Genomic DNA, 19133 nt, shown 5'->3' on the forward strand with positions numbered 1-19133 from the left:
GCTTTGCACATATGTGATTATTTAGTCAGTATAACATCATACTGTACTGTGATGCAATGACCCCCAAAAAATTATTTTCTTGAAAATGTCAAAGTTTTGACTTGTAAAAAGTGTAAAAAGGTCTAAAATGTATTTGAAACAAACCACATTGAGTCATACTATACCTCAAATTAAAAGTCTTGATGAGGGCTTTCCTTCCTTTATTTTGTCAATATGATAACATAATGACCAAAAACGTGTAGCGGGGACGTGACTAGTCACGTGTTTACTTCAAAGTGCAAACTCGGCAGTACAACCCAAGAGGAGTGCTTAATCATGCGTTCTCTACCGCTTGAGTGACAGCATGAAATTAAAATGCATTGTTTTACAAGACACCTGCTATTTTTCTTTTCTTTTTTTTTTTAAATCATCTTTGAGTTGTTCGTCTTCCCGTCAAAAACTCTCCCATCTGCATTTTGGCATAAAAGACAAATCAGGAAGCTCCACTCGACACCCCTTCTTCCCTCTCTCTTTTTTCAATACCCCCCATTCATCCCTCGCCACGCACGGCAAATCCAAAAGTTGTGTCACCATGGCAACAGCCGCCGTCTGTAGAAATTACCTAAATCCCTCCTGGTAGTAAAAAACAAAACAAAACAAAAAACATTCAGTAACAAATCAACAAATGAGACAGGGAAAAAAAGGAAGACAAACACGGCGAGACAGAAAAAAAATACAGACAGAGGGAAGCAAAGGGAAGAAAAAGGAGGACAAAGAGAGGCAAACAGGTAGCGGGCAGGCAAAGAGACATGTTGCTGTGGTAACAGTGACAAAGGAGAGATGTGGAAAGAGGGAAGCATGCCGTCGTCATGGTAACGCAGGAATTCTGAGCAGGGATGTGAGTGAGGCCTAAACACTCATGAAGGAAAAGAGAGGAAAAAAAGAGGTCTTTCCTCACATTGCAACGCAGTCCTATCTGTGTTTGACACATGGTAAAACCTGCGGGAAATTGATTCAAATCTTATCCATTAACCTTGCCTGAAAGCAGCACTCGGGTTCGAAACCTCCAATTTGAAATCTTTTGAAAATGTCTTTCACTCACATACTGACATACACTAACCCCACTTACTCTTGTTTGAAACCCAAATTTGAAACCGTAACCAAGGCTTGAAACCCTACGTTAGAATCTTAGCGCTCGCTTGAAATCCTAATTCGAAACCTAACTTTAGACCCTAACCCTGTTTTGAAACACTAATTTGAAACCTTAAATCAGGCTTGAAGCCATACTTTACAACCTTAACGCTAGCATGAAATCTGTATTTGAAACCCTAACTTGTGACTGAAACCTAACCTTAATTTGAAACCATGTGAAATCTTAACACAGGCTTGCAACCTAAAATTACAACCCTATTGTTGTCATGGTATCCGAATTCGAAAACCTTAATGTGAGACCCAAACCCTGTCGAATTTGAAGCTTTAAGGTAGGCTTCAAACCTTAAATTGAAATCCTGTCTTAAAACCCTAAATAGGGCTACATAAAATTGGAAAAAAATGACATGGCCATTTTTTTTTCAACCTGCAATATACAGTGGGTACGGAAAGTATTTGGACCCCCTTAAATTTTTCACTCTTTGTTATATTGCAGCCACTTGCTAAAATCCATCCGTCCATCCATCCATTTTCTGACCCATTTTTCACGGGAGCCCTGGAGCATATCCCAGCTATGATCGGGTAGGAGGCGGGGTACACCCGGAACTGGTTGCCAGCCAATCGCAGGGCACACATAAACAAACAACCATTCGCACTCACATTCACACCTAAGGGCAATTTAGAGACTTAAATTAACCTACCACGCATGTTTTTGGGGATGTGGGAGGAAACCGGAGTGCCCGGAGAAAACCCACGCAGGCACGGGGAGAACATGCAAACTCCACACAGGCGGGGCCGGGGATTGAACCCCGGTCCTCAGAACTGTGAGGCAGACACTCTAACCAGTCGTTCACCGTGCCGCCTTGCTAAAATAATTTGAGTTCATTTTTTTCCTGATTAATGCACACACAACACCCCATATTGACAGTAAAAAACAGAGACAGGTTTCAATCGATGAAAAGATGAATGCGGCCAAGTACAGGAATATCCTGGATGAAAACCTTCTCCAGAGCGCTCAGGACCTTGAACTGGGCCGAAGGTTCCCCTTCCAACAAAACAATCACCCTAAGCACACAGCTAAAATAACGAAGGAGTGGCTTCAGAACAACTCCGTGACTGTTATTGAATGGCCCAGACAGACCCCTGACTTAAACCCAATCGAGCACCTCTGGAGAGACCTGAAAATGGCTGTCCACCAATGTCCACCATCCAACCTGACAGAACTGGACAGGATGTGCAAAGAGGAATGGCAGAGGATCCCCAATTCCAGGTGTGAAAAACTTGTTGCATCATTCCCAAAAAGACTCATGGCTGTATTAGCTCAAAATGGAGCTTCTACTAAATACTGAGCAAAGCGTCTGAATACTTATAACTGTGTGATATTTCAGTTTTTCTTTTTTAATAAATCTTCAACAATTCAACAATTCTGGTTTTTTTCTGTCAATATGGAGTGCTGTGTGTACATCAATGAGGGGAAAAAATGAACTTAAGTGATTTTAGCAAATGGCTGCAATATAACAAAGAGTGAAAAATTTAAGAGGGTCTGAATACTTTCCGTACCCAGTGTATATTGCGATGTGCAATCATACAGAATCAGTGTTGGGAAAGTTCATTTTTTTACATGAATTCGTTCAGAGTTCAGTTCAGAATTCCAAAAATGAACTAGTTCAGTCCATAGTTCATAATACAAAATTTCACCGGTCCAAAATTGAATTAGTTCATCGTTATTTTTTTCTATATTGTATTTTGGCATTTCATTTCCCCATTGATGCCACCCATTCAATCCAACTAGTAGCCAGCTGCAGCTTTCACTTTCCAATCTCAAAAACGTGTTGCTTGAATGATGTTTTGTATGTTTGTTTTTAAAGTGAGGCATTAAAACAAAAAGAGGACTTTTTTTTCCTTAATATGCAACCAAAAACATGCAACACAGTATGACAGGAATGACGGTGAAATGACATTGATAATTTTTCCAGCAGCTCTGGTTGACTATATTAACAAAATATTTTATCCCATCTACTCTTATTTTACAAAAAAAAAAAAAATTCTATATTATCACAGTGTGATTGTACAGTGTTTTAACAAATACAAATCATAATTTTCCTACTAATCCATTTTTACAATTAGGTATTGTATTACAAAAGAATCAAGGAACAGATTCGCTCCCGTTTATGCAGTGTCCCTGAATGCGCCACACTCACAGCCCTAAGCCTAACCCTCAGCAGTGTACTTTGATACCCTAACCCAGACTTGAAACCGTAACCCAGGCTTCAAAACGCTAACCCTTGTTTGAAACGCTAACCCAGGTTTAAAAAGCTCAAACCACTGTGTTAAAAACCCTAGCCCAGACTTTGGAACTTTTGAAACCTAACCCTTGCTGCAGTATCCCTCGTACCCATTCATCGCGTTTGGGTGCGGTTGCCGAATCCCTGGCGCGATGTTGTGAACGGGGGTGGTTGCGGACCTGGCGTCCCACCAGTGGATCTGTGCAATCTGCGCTATTACCGCGGGTGTCTGACGTGGCTCGCTTCCAGGGTGGTAGCGGCGGGGCCAATTTTTTTGTCTGTTTGTTTGCCTAAGACAATGACATCGAATTGAGATAAGAGTTCGCCGGGGAAGCTTATCACAAGCTGCTAATTACCCGTTGCGTGCAAACACGCTTGGCAACGGTGTGGCTTCGCTGCGTCGTGACGGAGAAAAACGGCCGCGCGCTTAAAATGTGTCGAAATTAGTCGACTTGTCAACTTGGCGCACTCGCAGTGTGGCGGGATTCAAGGAAGAAATGGAGCCTCGATTAACAAGACTACAAAATGATCAACGTCCAGTTGAAACCCTAACTTCTAACCCAAACCATTGCTTGAAACCCTAACTGAGACTTGAAACCCTCATTTGAAACCCCACCCAGGCTTAAAACTCTAATTTAAAATCCTAACCCTTTGTTTGCAACCATAACACAAGCTTGAAACTCAAATTTTATACCCTCACCCATATTTAAAACTCTAACTTAAAACCCTATCCCTGGCTTGCAACCCAAATTCTAGCTTGAAATTCTAATCTTGGCTTTAACTCTAAACCTTGTTTGAAACCCTAACCCAGGCTGAAAGTGCTACTCTGAACCTTAAACCCTGCCTTTAAACCATAATCTGAAAGCCTAATCATGGTCTAAAACCTCCCATTTGAAACCAATCTTTCCAACCCTAACCCTTCTTTGAAACTTTAAGCCTTGTTTAAAACCCTAACCCTACATTGAAACCTTAACACAAACATGAAACCCAAATTTCCAACCCTAACACGGGCTTGAAAGCCTCACTTGAAACCCTAACACTTGCTTGAAAACTGTAATTTGAAACCTCAACCTTTGTTTGAAAGCCTAACACAAGCTTGAAATCATAATTGTATACCCAATCCTGGTTTGAACCTGAAACATGGATCTAAACCCTGGCTTGAAACCCTAACTTGAAACTAGGCTTTGCACGATCAGGATTTTTGGGGCCGATCATCGGGTTTAAAAAAACGATAACCGATCCGATCACAAGATGGAGCAATGTGTCCATTTAAATGACCTTTTCATTAACTGTATATACTTGCGTACTTAATTGCTCCAAAAAAATTATATTTACAATAAATAATGCATCTTTGTTCCTCTATTTATGCCAGTGAGGCATAGTGACAGACAGAACAAACGAATGGTCTTCTATTAGATGGCAGGAAGTACATACAGTAATTAATGTCTCCACTTTTTGTCACATTTTTGTTTTTGTTCGAGATGTTTCAATTGTAAAATAAGTTCCTTGGCTCCATAAAGGTTGGAAATCACTGCTCTAGTGAGATGGTGTATTCTAATCAGTCAGGTCAAACTAACATTACAATGTGACAGAAATAATGGGTGCTAACTTACTGTAATTACATTATTCTATTGTAATTAAATTACTTCACCCACACTGAAACTTTACAGCACGATTCGACAGAACGGCGGCATGGTTACGGCATGTTCGCTTACAACCGTTAGTGCTAGCACTAGCTTGCACTAGTGGGGCAGCCGTGGCCCAATGGTTAAGATCATCGCCTGCCACCGTGGGTGACCTAGGTGCAAGATCCCGACTGGACCATCCGCCAACATCCCCCGGACTCACAGCTGTGGTGTCCTTGAGCAAGACAGTGATACCCTGAAATGCACCCCAGGTGTTTCAGCTGCCCCCTGCTCCAGTGTGTTCCACTAACATGTGGATGTGGATTTGTTCACTGTGATGGGTTAAATGCAGAGAACGAATTTTGTGTGTATGTTCATGACAATAAAAGTTGATTCTTCTTCTTCTTCTAGGCTACATAACATTTTGTTGCCTGCTTGCGAGCCGTATCGTATTAAAAGTACGTGAACATACCTCAAGCAAGCCTTAAACGAACGTCCTCTCCAGCGCACCGGTGACCACCAACAAACGTTTTTCCCCATTTTGTCCTTGTAATACAAAGACGGCACGCTCCACTCTTGTTGTTGTCGTCGTCATGGTAACGAGTGTATCCGGTCGCATTTGAGTTGACATAATAAAGCCCAATGATCGTAAAAAACGGTACGCGGTGGTATCGGAATACAAGATTTTAATGCAGTAGCCTGACATAGTGCAATCGTGAAAGAGCAAATTTGTCTTGTCGTGTGATCCGGGCATTACGTGTTGTCTGTCCCACAACGCCGACGTTTTTTTTTTTTTTTTTTAATAACTTTATCGGCCGTCAGATATTTACAGTACTACGTCAAAAAGACACACGACGAGGCTAAAAATAAACTAGCTTTTCGATGCAAATATACTGTGCACGATGGTGACGTGGAGTCAATGTCTTTTGCGGAGCCGATGGGCGAATTATGACATTAAAGCCGATCAGCATAAAATGCTAATTATCGGCCGATAGCGATCAGGCCGATAAAATCGGTGTAAAGTCTACTTGAAACCTCAATTCTTGTTTGAAGCCCTAATTTAATACCTTGACCCTGACTCAGTAGCCTACTACTTTAGCCACGCTGCTACAGTACATGTCAACAACCATCTTAGCCTTCATTGGAACATGTCTTTCCACCAACCATTACGACCCCGACTACCACAAAAAAATACTCCCTTCTCTTCCGCCGCCGTATTTAGCGTCGCGGTGGGTCATTAATGCACGGCGCGCTCATAACAAGTATATTTCCCGCCGCATAATTGCGGCATGCGGCAGATGGCCGCCGGCTAACTGGCTGGCAGTTAGGCCTAATAGCTATTTGCTAGCCATGTAAAACAGGCCAGCGCTTGCTTGGCTGGCCAGCAGCTATAGCTTAAAATAGACAGATGTCCCATGCGGGTGGACCACGACCAGTGCGACGGGAGTCTCATTATCTCGCCGTAAAAAAATCTGGCAAGAAAAACGATTTCCCATTTTATGTCTGAGCGCACGTGGGGGAAAAAAGGTGAATTTATGCGGGAGGAATTCTAATGGCCGTTCCTTGTGGAAAATAATTAGCCTGGCGAGCTCGAGTGCAGCAAACAGAAATGATTAATGAGCACGTGTCACATAAGTGTGCTTCAGAAAGAGACGGAGATTGTTTACAAGGCGGAAGAGAAGCTTTTTTTCCCGACACACTTTTATCCCCTGACTCATGGGGGAAGAAGCGGGGAAAAGAAGGATATTCCACGGCAAACAAGAAGACTGATTACTGGAGATTAAGCCCCAGCGAGGGGAATAGTCGGGAAATCTTTTGTTCCCGAACGCACTGCTGCTAAATCTGCAAACACGGCAGATTTTTCTCTTGCTTTCAAGAGAACAGAGCACTAACCATTCCACAGAGGTGGAAAAGTCGAGGACAACTTTACAGACAAAATGAGGAAAAAGTGGCACATTTGTTTTTGACGCTTCAAAGCCTGTTCAGCATGTGAGGAAGATTCACTGTAACAGGAAATGCTAAATTCGTGGGACAAGACGGTTTCAGGGAAATGAAGGGAACACATTTGGGCAAATAGAACAAAATTGGAAAATCTGGAGATAAATCAGAAAATCTGGGGACAGAAACAGTCATTGGAAAATGAATCTGAAAGAAATCTCAAAAATCAGAAACCAGAAAATAAACTATAAATAAGAAGAAATCATGGGAAAATCAGGGGGATTAGGAAAACTTATTGTGAATCAGAAAATGTAAAACATAAAAAGGGGCAGGGGGAATCCAATTGGACAAAATCTGAAAATCTGGGAAAATGTTGGAAATCTGAAAATTAATTTAAAAAATTAAAATAAATCTTGAGATAAAAACAGCAATCGGAAATAAATCTGAAAATATAAATTACAAATCAAAAGATGTCAGGGAAAAATTGGGGGATTGGGAAAAGTCCTGAATCAGAAAATGAATCGGAAAATGTGTAATAAGAAAAAGGAAATCAGTGGTGGGGAAAAATTGTAACTCAGACAATAAATTGTAAAACCTGCAAAAGGAGGGTTCAGAAATGTTTTTTTTTTTTTTTCTGGGGGGCGGGGGATATGTCTTCGAAGTCAAGGAATGTTAATTCCCGATCACTCTGATGCTAATCTGCAAACACGCAGCTTCTTAGAGAGCAGAGCACTAAACACTCCAGAGGGGTTGAAAAGGTCGAGGAGAACATGACAACAAACAAAAGACAGACAAAAGCGGGAAAAGGTAGTACTTTTGGTTTTGACCCTTCCCACCAAATTGATACTGACACGTTCATCGGGTAGGAGGGATTCAGGTTCAGAGAAAATGCTAGATTTGTGGTACGAGCTGTAATTTGACAGACAGGTTCGGGATACATAAGAGAAAAAAATGAGGAGAAATCAAACAAAGTCGGTAAATATCATAGAGAAGAATAAAAAATCTGAAAATAAGTCTGACAATCGGGAAAAATCAGTGACTGAAAACTAAATTTTTTTTAAAAATGGAAAATAGATCAAATTCAAACATTTGTCATACAATTCAGACTTTGACTGACAGTTTGTGGAAAAATCGGGGGGGAAATGGAGAAGACTGGGAAATCAGAAAATAAATGAGAAAATCTGGAACTGTATTGAAATTCTGTAAATATCGGTAATTCGAATATACATAAGAAAAAAATCGGAACAGAAATTGGAAAACACACTTTATCACGAACTGAATGAACTTTTTTTTACACTTGCATGACCCTTCGTGACTCCTGATTGGCTAAAATGTCCAATGGGATTTTAGCGCCACCTTTTGGATAAACTAAACATCAATGGAGGAGTTGCTTCTGTCTTTTCTTCTCTTATTTCAGCGCATTCATGGAACCAGAAAAGCGAGGAACCCTGCGAGGAGGTCGCCGCTGTCTGAACTGTGAGACTCGCAATCAATCCCCCTGTGGCTGCCAACCACCTCCTCCCCCCAGACCACCACTCCATTCCTCCTTCCCCCTCTCATTGCTCAATTGGCGATGGAGGTCATGTGAGGTCTTGAGCTGAGAATCAAAGCCAGAACAGCACAGGATTTTTCAACCAATCAGGAGCCGGAAGAAAAGTCATACTCAAGGCACCATAACAACTACAATGTTGCACTCAGCTGATCGCAGACTTTTTTTGTCTGTTCACCTGTTAGCAAATTGCTCATCGTTGCATCAGGATCATACCATTTTGTTTGTTTGTCCGTTATGCAGCGCACCTGTGTGGAGTTTGCATGTTCTCCCCATGCCTGCGTGGGTTTTCTCCGGGTACTCCGGTTTCCCCCCACAACCCCAAAACATGCATGGTAGGTTGATTGAAAACTCTAAATCTGCCCGTAGGTGTGAATGTGAGTGCAAATGGTTGCTTGTATGTATGTGCCCTGCAACTGGCTGGCGACCACTGCAGGGTGTACCCTCCCTTTCACCCGCAGTTAGCTGGGATCGGCTCCAGCATACCCGCGACCCTAGTGAGGATAAGCTGTACTGAAAATGGTTAGATGGATGGATGGATGTCCATTATGCTACTTAGTGCTAGGCTACTTCCTCTTCCAAGCTGATTGATTTTATTTTGGATGGTATTAGTTTAACCCTGGAACATTATTCAATATTTCTACTTTCATTATTTCACATGGGAAAGCCCCGCTAAAAATTTAACCTGATCCAGGGGAAAAAATATAGGAAGGACAAAGTTTTACAAATAAAAACTTGTGTATCACCATATTTGTCTGCCCTGCGAGTAAACTAGAATACTTCCTGTTTTGTGGAAATAGCACGCCTCCTGGATCTGAATAATTCTACTTCTATTATTAAAAAAAGACAAAAAAAAGGGGGGGGAAAAAATTGCCAATCACCATATTTCTTTGTCCGTATGCTAATTAGCACTATGCTACTTCCAGTTTTGTGGAAGTCACATAACCTGGAACTGAAGAATTCTACTTCCATTACCATGTAAATAATATGATAAAAAACAAAAAGTAAAAATGTAAAAAATGGTTGTGTCTCACCATCTTTGTTTGTCCATAATTATGCTAATTAGCAAGAGACAACTCATTTCATGTGTACATACATTTTTTGTCATTGTCATTTGCTTTTTCTATAATTGAAGAGAGAAAAACAAATCAATTCAAATCGGAAGTCATATTTTTCAGACATTGTTTTTATTTTTCAGGCCATATCACTCAGCCCTAGAACAGACTATATCTAGTTCCTTTATTTCCTAAAGGAAAACATTTGCATCCCACATTTTGGAAATCCAAGTTGCTACCCTGGGTATGCTAGCTTCTGAAACACGGTTTAAACTCAGCTTCGTCATTTCCAAGCGACCGCGTCCAATCAAAATGCACCTCGTAGGCTGCCGCTCAAACTCATAAGACGGACTATTAAGGAATTAATGCCTTGTTTGACAATTTAACGGCCGATGTCCATCGTGGGCGTCCTGACACTCACATGTTCCGACTAACTCATTACATTTTCAATTAACTCTCTCCAGTTTAATTAATTTTAACTGCGCTACTTCTTCAGTAAGTTCTTTTTTTTTTTTTTAACACCCTCGTATTTGCCCTTTCTTTCAAACTTTCTTTTTTTGCCCTCTTCCTCTGTTGCCACGGTAACGCTGTCTCCCACTCTCCCCCCACTTTCCCCTCTCTCCTCCAGCGGCCGGTTGCTATAGAAACACAGTTATTTAAAAGAAGAGCGAAGAAATTATCTTTTTTTTTTTTTTTTTCCTACCCCCCTTCACTCAACATCCTCCCACTTCCTCTATCACACGCATAAAGATCACTAAGCTACCTGGTATGGGCTCTTTTATCCCTTTTGGGCCACCAGATGTTCTCCCGACGTCATTTATTGGTCGCATTGCGCTTAACTTGATCGTAATGTCAGTGTCACTCCCTTTTGGTTACAGTACCTTCTTTGTGTCCAAAAGAAAACCAGAAATCACCACTGGTAACATTCAAGATACCTTGACACGATATTTTTTTTCGATCAAAATGTTGGTAATATCATGATATCATTACTGTCGTGTCATTTTCATGAACTATTGCATTGTTATGTGTCAAGGAACTATATCAATAATAGAGGTGGGGGGAAAAGATTGATATCGGAATATATTGTATTGATATGTTACCGCTATTGTGACATATGGTATAGTTATGTATAAAGGTACAGTATGGATACTCGGGTTTCTTTCGTGCCTTTCTTTCATGGTCTTTTATAAATGTACGACATGTTCTTTACATATGTTGTACTCGTACATTATTATGATCCAAATCTTTGTCTCCTATATTTTTTTGTCGAAAGTTGACCGTTTTCGCTTGGATCGTTTAGGGATCCGGCGTCAAATGTTCAATTTAAACTTTTAAGAGGGTAACTTTATCTGCGGACACGTCACATTACACTTGACCACTTTAATTAAACCTCATTTAAATGAGCATATCATCACATTTCAACAAGTTCCACCGGGGGGATGTTTAAGTAGCAAAGTTGTTAATATTGAATCAGTGCCGGCTAATCTCCGTTTCGCCTCCAGTCGCGCTATCGTCCCGGCCGGAATTGAACATTTTAGCACCTTGCAGTCACTCCCCAACTTATTTCCCTTATCTGTAATTGAACTGGTGCAAACCCTTTCATTCTTTCCCAAACTTTTTTTTCTTTTTAGTAGAAATAGCTCGTTTTCTCGCTCTTCCCTTGTAAACGGTGATGCGTGATGATGATGATGATGATTAGACAGGATGAAAGGCGGGATTGGTTGCCCACACGCTGCCGCCGGCTTGTGTTTCAATTCACGTGGATGTCTATCAGGACTTTGGGTGCATGGATTTCGCTATCTCCACTTCTGATATGACACAGTGGGTACGGAAAGTATTCAGACCCCCTTACATTTTTCACTCTTTGTTATATTGCAGCCATTTGCTAAAGAAGAAGAAGAATCACCTTTTATTGTCATGTGCATGCATGCATGCATGCATGCACATGAAATTTGTTCTCTGCATTTAACCCATCACAGTGAACACATACACATGTTAGTGGAACACACTGGAGCAGGGGGGCAGATGAAGCGCCCGGGGAGCATTTTGAGGTATCAGTGTCTTGCTCAAGGAAACCACAACCGTGAGTCCGGGGATGTTGGCGGATGGTCCAGTTGGGGTCTTGAACCTGGGTCCCCCACGGTGGCAGGCGATGATCTACCTAAGTTCATTTTTTCCCCTCATTAATGTACACACAGCACCCCATATTGACAGAAAAAAATGGAATTGTTGAAATTTTTGCAGATTTATTAAAAAAGAAAATATCATACAGTCATAAGCATTCAGACCCTTTGCTCAGTATTTAGTAGAAGCACCGTTTTGAGTCTTTTTGGGAATGATGCAACAGGTTTTTCACAACTGGATTTGGGGATTCTCTGCCATTCCTTGCAGATACTCTCCAGTTCTGTCAGGTTGGATGGTGAACGTTGGTGGACAGCCATTTTCAGGTCTCTCCATAGGTGCTCAATTGGGTTTAAGTCAGGGCTCTGTCTGGGCCATTCCAGAACAGTCATGGAGTTGTCCTGAAGCCACTCCTTCGTTATTTTAGCTGTGTGCTTAGGGTGATTGTCTTGTTGGAAGGTGAACCTTCCAACAAGACAATGACTCAAAGATGGTGATAAATAAATCTTATTTATCACCATTTTGGAGTCCTTCAGGTGGTTTTTTTTAGCAAACTCAATGCGGGTTTTCATGTATCTTGCACTGAGGAGAGGCTTTCCCCGACTGGTGGAGTGCCGCAGTGATGGTTGACTTTCTAGAACTTTCCCCCATCTCCCGACTGCATCTCTGGAACACCTTTGGGTTCTTCTTTACCTCTCTCACCAAGGCTCTTCTCCCCAATTGCTCAGTTTGGCCGGACAGCCAACTCTAGGAAGGGTTCTCGTCGTCTCAAACGTCTTCCATTTAAGGATTATGGAGGCCACTGTGCTCTTAGGACCCTTAAGTGCAGCAGAAATGTTTTTTGTAACCTTGGCCAGATCTGCGCCTTTCCACAATTCTGTCTCTGAGCTCTTCAGGCAGTTCCTTTGACCTCATGATTCTCATTTGCTCTGACATACATTGAGAGCTGTAAGGTGTTATATAGACGGGGGTGTGGCTTTCCTAATCAAGTCCAATCAATATAATCAAAACACAGCTGGACTCCAACGAAGGTGTAGAACCATCTCAAGGATGATCAGAAGAAATGGACATCACCCAAGTTAAATATATGGGTGTCACAGCAAAGGCTCTGTCTATTTAAGTTGTTCTTTTTTAATAAATTTGCAATTTTTTCTGTCAATATGGGGTGCTGTGTGTAGATTGAGGGGCAAAAAGTGAACTTCAATGATTTTAGCAAATGGCTGCAATATAACAGAGTGAAAAATTCAAGGGGGTCTGAATAATTTCCGTACCCACTGTATATGACAATGTTGATATTTTGTTCCATAGCTAACGTCGACACGGCGCCTTGACACTTAATGAAATATCAATATTTTGTCCACCCCTAGTATTGATACCACCACCACACATCATGATATTTCTTTTTTTTTTTTTCTACTGCGCTAGTACAATACAGTCCTTGAAACTTGACCAAACGTTATATGACAGTCTTGATAATTTGACGATACCGCACAGTAAGAATACTATTGCAACAGTATTGCTACTGTATCTTGACACCTAACAAAACCATGCATCACAATATCGATACTTCTTTCCCACGACTAGTACGATACCATCCTTGAAACTTGACAATACGATATATCACAGACAAGATGAATGATTTTTTTCTCCATCCTGAGTAACAATACCGTACAGTAATAATACAGTATATCATGGATCTTTATGATATTGATAGTGCACTCTGAAACGTAATGATACAATTTACAGTGATCATGACATTTTGACCCTCCCCTAGTATCGATACCGTACAGTAAAAATGTTATTTAGCTCAATATCAATATTATATTGATACTTTACCTTGACATGTTAGACGGTACACAGTTTATTTGGTATCAATACTTTTCCCCTAAACCCTATTATTGATACTTTGGAGTTGAACGATACATCGCAATACCGATATTTCATCCCAGCATTATTGTCAATATGGCACTCTACCCTGAAACTAAATGATACAATGACCAATATATATACAATGCTGGCATCAATACCATACCTCGACACTGAATGATACATTCCAATATTAATATTTTCCCCACCCTTAGTACCCATACTGTACCTTGACACGTAATATGAATACAGATATGTTGTCCCACCCCTAGTATAGTGTACCATAACGATATATCACAATATCCCCCCTTGCATCGATACGTACTTTGACACTCACGCTACAGTTAAAGATATTTTTCGCCAGCCCATCTAGTGATACTGTATCTTAACGATATACAGTATCACAATATCTCCCATAGCATCGATACGTACTTTGTTGTATAAATACACACACAAACACACACTGTCTGTCTTACACATAACACGACACGTACGGTTTCTCTCGGTCTCTCGCACACACAAACTCTCACTCGAACACGCATACACTCCCTCGCACAATCTCTCTCTCACACACACACACACACACACGGACAAAAGCGGCTGATTGTGATCTTTTGTAGAAGGATGCAATTGATTGAACAAGTGCTGCTCGTTGTTATTCGTAAAGATGTGCGTCTCAATGGATTTTCACGTGGGCGGTCCATTCAGACGGGGTTGAGCTAGCACCGACAGAAACACTTAAGAGAGAGAGAGAGAGAGAGAGAGAGAGAGAGGGTGAGAGCGAGAGAGAGTGAGAGTTTTATCTCGCCCTTTTTGTTGACATCGTTCTTCACAAGCATCGATGCTCTTTAAAAGAAAAAGCAGCCGCAGCAGGGTGATGCCGTCATTTTTTATTTTTTATTTTTGCCTCGATTCCACCTCTGATACTACTGGAAAAGACGGAAAAATTCCCCGGAGGGTGGAAGAAGGAGAAGTAAGTCTTGGGTGTTAAACTTACAGACATTGCGGAATCCGTACGGTGCCCCCCCCCCCCCCCCCCCAGACGTTATGGCTCAGATACTACTTTAACTCCAAAAGCGGAAAAGTGCCAGGTTGACCTCCCATTCCAACTTTCAGAACAGAAACATGGAAAACAGGCGGAAAAACGCTCAGGTGTTAAACATAACACCTTAGTCCATTGCAGAATACCTTACACACAGGCAGTATCCCACCTCTGTTATGGCTCAGATAGTATCTCCAAAGATGGAAAAGCTGAGTTGACTTTTCCTTACAAAATACCAAAACAGCAACACAACACAGAAAACAGGCGGAACAGTATCAGCTTTTACAGACATTGTTAAAGGGTTCTATATTCCGCCTCTGATACTACCTCTGTATTCTGCAAATTAGTAACTCATTACCCCCAATTCCATGTCAGTACCTTTCACACAGAGCAGCGACAGACAGCAACAGTCAGGAAAAAGGCTATTGGGACTGTTGCTTTCAACACAAATGGGCAGAAGAAGTAAGTTTCTGGTGTCAAACTTAACACCCCAGTCCCAGCATTCCAAAATATCCTTGCATACACTCTGTTACAGTTCAGTTACTACCTCAAAAAGACCGAACAATTGATGAGCTGAGTCACTGGTGAGGAAAGAAGGCAGGAAAAGATGTCAGAACCTGCTACCTAACATGACTTCTGAAGCTGGCAAATGAATGGGTTGCAAATCATGGAAAATTTCTTCTCTGGGGCTTCTGTTACACCTCTGGTACTACTCCTGAAGCCGGCAAACTCACGGCTCAACTTTGGTGTTAGTGATCTGTTAAAATGGTGGAAAGATCCCAGCTTTGACAAACAGTGGGAAAGGGGCAATTGCTTTTGACACATCAGGAAAGGAGAAGTTAGTCATGTGTATTAAACTTAACACCCCCATCTCAGCCTTGCGGCTTCTGATACTACCTCCAGCTATCATTCCGTCCATGTCTGTGCTTTTTAAATGGAAGTCGGGGGTAAAAAACACAGCTCTGACAGGCAGTGGACAAGGGGCAATAGCGGTCCGAACAACAGAACTCGGAGCACTCTGACACTACCACTGAACGCTGACAATTGACGGCGTGACTTTGTCCCCTATTCCGTCCATTGTCGGTGCTATTTATACGGAACAGCAACACGGAAAAAGGGGGAAAATTCCAACTTCACAGACAGTGGGTTTAAATTACATCTCCGATACTACGTGCGGAGCCGGCAAATTTGTGGCTCAACTTTAATCCTCAGAGTGAAAATGGCTGATAAATGTTGCCTGACTTTGGCAAAAGGGTAAAGGGCAATTGCTTTCAACACAATAGGGTGGAAGAAGTTAGTCTTTCCCAGCATTGCGGACTCTGATACTACTACCACCAAAGGCGAAAAATCGATGAGGTGACTTTGGCCCCCATTTCCATTCATTGTCAGTGCTGTTTATGCGGAACATAACTCCAGAGAAAGGCGGAAGATTTCAAACTCTCCCCGATACAATAGCCTTACACACAGGCAGTGTCCCGCCTCTGTTATGAATCAGATAATACCTCCAAAGGCGGAAAAATGCCAGGGCAATTTCACATTTTACAAACTGTGGAAAAGGGGAAACTGTTACACCTCTGATACGACCTCCATGGCCGGCAAATTCATGGGCTAACTGCAAGCGCCCAACTGAAAATAGCAGATACATTTCGACTGACTTTGACAGGCAATAGTTGAGAGGCAGTCGCTTTTGACACAACACGGCAGGAGAAGTTTATCTTGAGTGTTACACTTAACACCATAGTTCCCACCTTGCATACTCTAAAACTAACTCTGAAGAGGGAACATATTCCGACTGACTTGGTCCACCGTTCCGTGCGAACACGGAAAAAGGTAGAAAAATACAAACTTTTACAGCTCCTGTTGAAAGCGGTATTGCTACGCCTGAAGCCTACAAATGAATGTCTTGGCTCCACTATCTCATTCCGCGTTACTATCTTTCACCCAGAACAGCGATTGATTTACAAGTGAGTATGAAAGGGGCTCTTATCACGGGCTCCATCATGGCCCACAATGCATCTCTTCCTAGTTGAGGCCTCGAATGCATCGTGTGAAGACGACGGCGGCGTCTCCGCGCTGTCGGCGCACATCAGCGTCTGCGGACCACCACGATGGCAGCCGGAGGGTGGGGGGGTGACCGTGGTGGTGCGAACCCAGGTGGCGAGGCCGGTACGCACGCAGACACACACACACACACACACATCAGTTTCTGGTATGTCACTATCATCATCTCTTTATTCATGACAAAGAAACCTGAAAGTAAACCGAATTCATCCAAATCAGCATCAGAACCACGTCATGTAATTTAAAGAAACCTAAATCAATATTATGGACAATGTGACGTCATGTCATGTGGTTTCTTCGGCCAGCACATCACATTAACCTGAGCAGCTTCCAGGTGCCACCAATCAATAGCCAATCCACGCTCATGACATACAGCAAAAGAAACAAAACCAGCAAATGGTACTATAACTTTGCGTGCGCGCGTGTGTGCGTGCGCGTGCTCACCTGGCGGCAAAGTGACGAGCAAAGTTAGGATCCACAAAGACTGCTTCATGATGCTTTCAGCCGAGCGCGTGCACATCGTCGTCCCTCGCCGACGCCGCGCGCGCCACCGCCAACTCCCTCTGGATTGCACTCATCAGAGAGGCCAGCGAGACTTATTGATTGATATTAATATGTATCATTCAAAAAAAAAAAAAAAAAAAGAGAGAGAAGAAATCATCCTCTTTGGGAAGTTGCGTTCACGCTCCTCCGTTCCTCTCAGCGCTCTGCTGGCGTCTGAGCGGCGCATGAGCTTGCTCTCGATCGCCCTGTTTTCCCCCCCGCACCTCCTCCTTTTCCTCAGCAAGCCCCCTCCCACCTCGCGCCATCATCACCCCCCTCGTATCATCATCATCGTCCTCATCACCCCCCCACCCCCCACACACACACACACACACCCCCAAAGCTTCCCCCCCTTTCCTCCGTTTTCTACTGCAAGAACGTGAAGGGCGCCCTCGAGTGGCAGTTACGAAGACTGCGCTTCAAATATGGACATTTGAAGTTTGAGTGGAGAAATAAATAGGAGCCGGCTCCAAATCCGGCCTCCCCTGTGTGGAGTTTGCATGTTCTGCCCACGCCTGTGTGGGTTTTTCTCCGGGGACTACCGTTTCCTCCCACATCCTCAAAACATGCATGGTAGGTTAATTGGATACTCTAAATTTGTTTCTATGTGCCCTGCGATTGGCTGACAACCAGTTCAGGGTGTACCCAGCCTCTTGCCCGGAGTCAGCTGGGATAGGCTGAAAACGGATGGATGGATGATATATAATTACTATCACCCTTTTTTATTTTTCACAAATTTATTCAACTGTTATGCTTTTCATTATTAGGATTATTAATCTTATTAGACAAATAGCCCACTTACCAGTCAATCAACAGTTGCTAAAAATGTTATTGAATTCAGTATAACAATAATTTATTCATATTATTATGTAAGAAGGCAATTCTATAAAAAGAGCCTTATATTGATTTCATTTCAGCACATGACTGTTGAACTTAGCAAGACATAAATTAAAAGAAGAACACTAAAATATGTCTGATTTTCTTAACAATAGCAAGAACAAACCACGTTGGAACATTATTTGCATTGTGTCTCTCTCTGCTGGCCAAATTGTGAACTACACTGAATACTCAGCCCAAAAAGAAATTTAAAAAAGGGCACACATATTAATTTAATTATATATCGATGTTAAAGATTATGCTATATCAGATATATTGTTGTTAGTGTCAATTATTGTGGCATATTTTAGTTTTAAGAGATTCTACTGCCATTTTTCGTTAGTCAAACAAGCACAAAAAGATATATTTATTATCTATTGACCTTCTAAAAATAAACCAGACTAAATGTATGGAAGTCTCATTTCTTGTGGCATATTTAAAGTTATTGATGTTGAAATCTCTTTAAGTGAATGTTCTTTTCGTAAAATAAGCACAAAAAAGGTGTACAAAGAGTACGCATTGCATATTGACATTATGGAAACAAACTACTTTAAAGCTCTGAGTATTATTTTTGTGGCACATTTTGTTGTTGTTGTTTTTGTTGTGGTTTAAATTAATTTCAGATACATTTTCCTTCTAATTAGGCATATAAAAGTGCACATATTTATGACATTGACATGATAGAAATAAAGCACCTTAAAACTGTGTTGTTCATATTTGTGGCATATTGTAAATGTATTGTGGTTTAAAGTGATTCTAATGCATTTTATTATAATAAATTGGCAACCAGTTCAGGGTGTACCCCGCCTCTCGCCCAAAGTCAGATGAGATCACCCGCGACCCGAGTGAGGATAAGCGGCTCAGAAGATGGATAGATGAAAATAACATTAAAAGCAAGATATTTCAAGTTATTGTACAACCTCAATTCCAGTGAAGTTGGGACGTTGTGTTAAATGTATAATTGCAAAGAATTTAGGGATTTCATCATTTGCGGTCCATATCATCATCAAAAGGTTCAGAGAATCTGGAGAAATCACTGCATGT

The 19133-nt window shown here is 41.7% G+C and overlaps 1 protein-coding gene across 2 annotated transcripts in view; it reads right to left on the reverse strand.

Annotated features, from left to right (window-relative positions):
- The window catches only part of kirrel1b (kirre like nephrin family adhesion molecule 1b), an 87249-nt gene extending 70018 nt beyond the window's left edge, over positions 1–17231 (reverse strand). For both annotated transcript variants that reach the window (XM_061695085.1, XM_061695084.1), the window contains exon 1: positions 17115–17231. In XM_061695085.1, coding sequence (XP_061551069.1) covers positions 17115–17190 — 76 coding nt within the window. In that variant the 5' untranslated portion in view covers positions 17191–17231. The remainder of the gene's footprint in view (positions 1–17114) is intronic.
- Positions 17232–19133: the final 1902 nt, after the last annotated feature.

Source organism: Phycodurus eques, chromosome 13, assembly GCF_024500275.1.
Source record: "Phycodurus eques isolate BA_2022a chromosome 13, UOR_Pequ_1.1, whole genome shotgun sequence".
Classification (NCBI taxonomy): domain Eukaryota; kingdom Metazoa; phylum Chordata; class Actinopteri; order Syngnathiformes; family Syngnathidae; genus Phycodurus; species Phycodurus eques.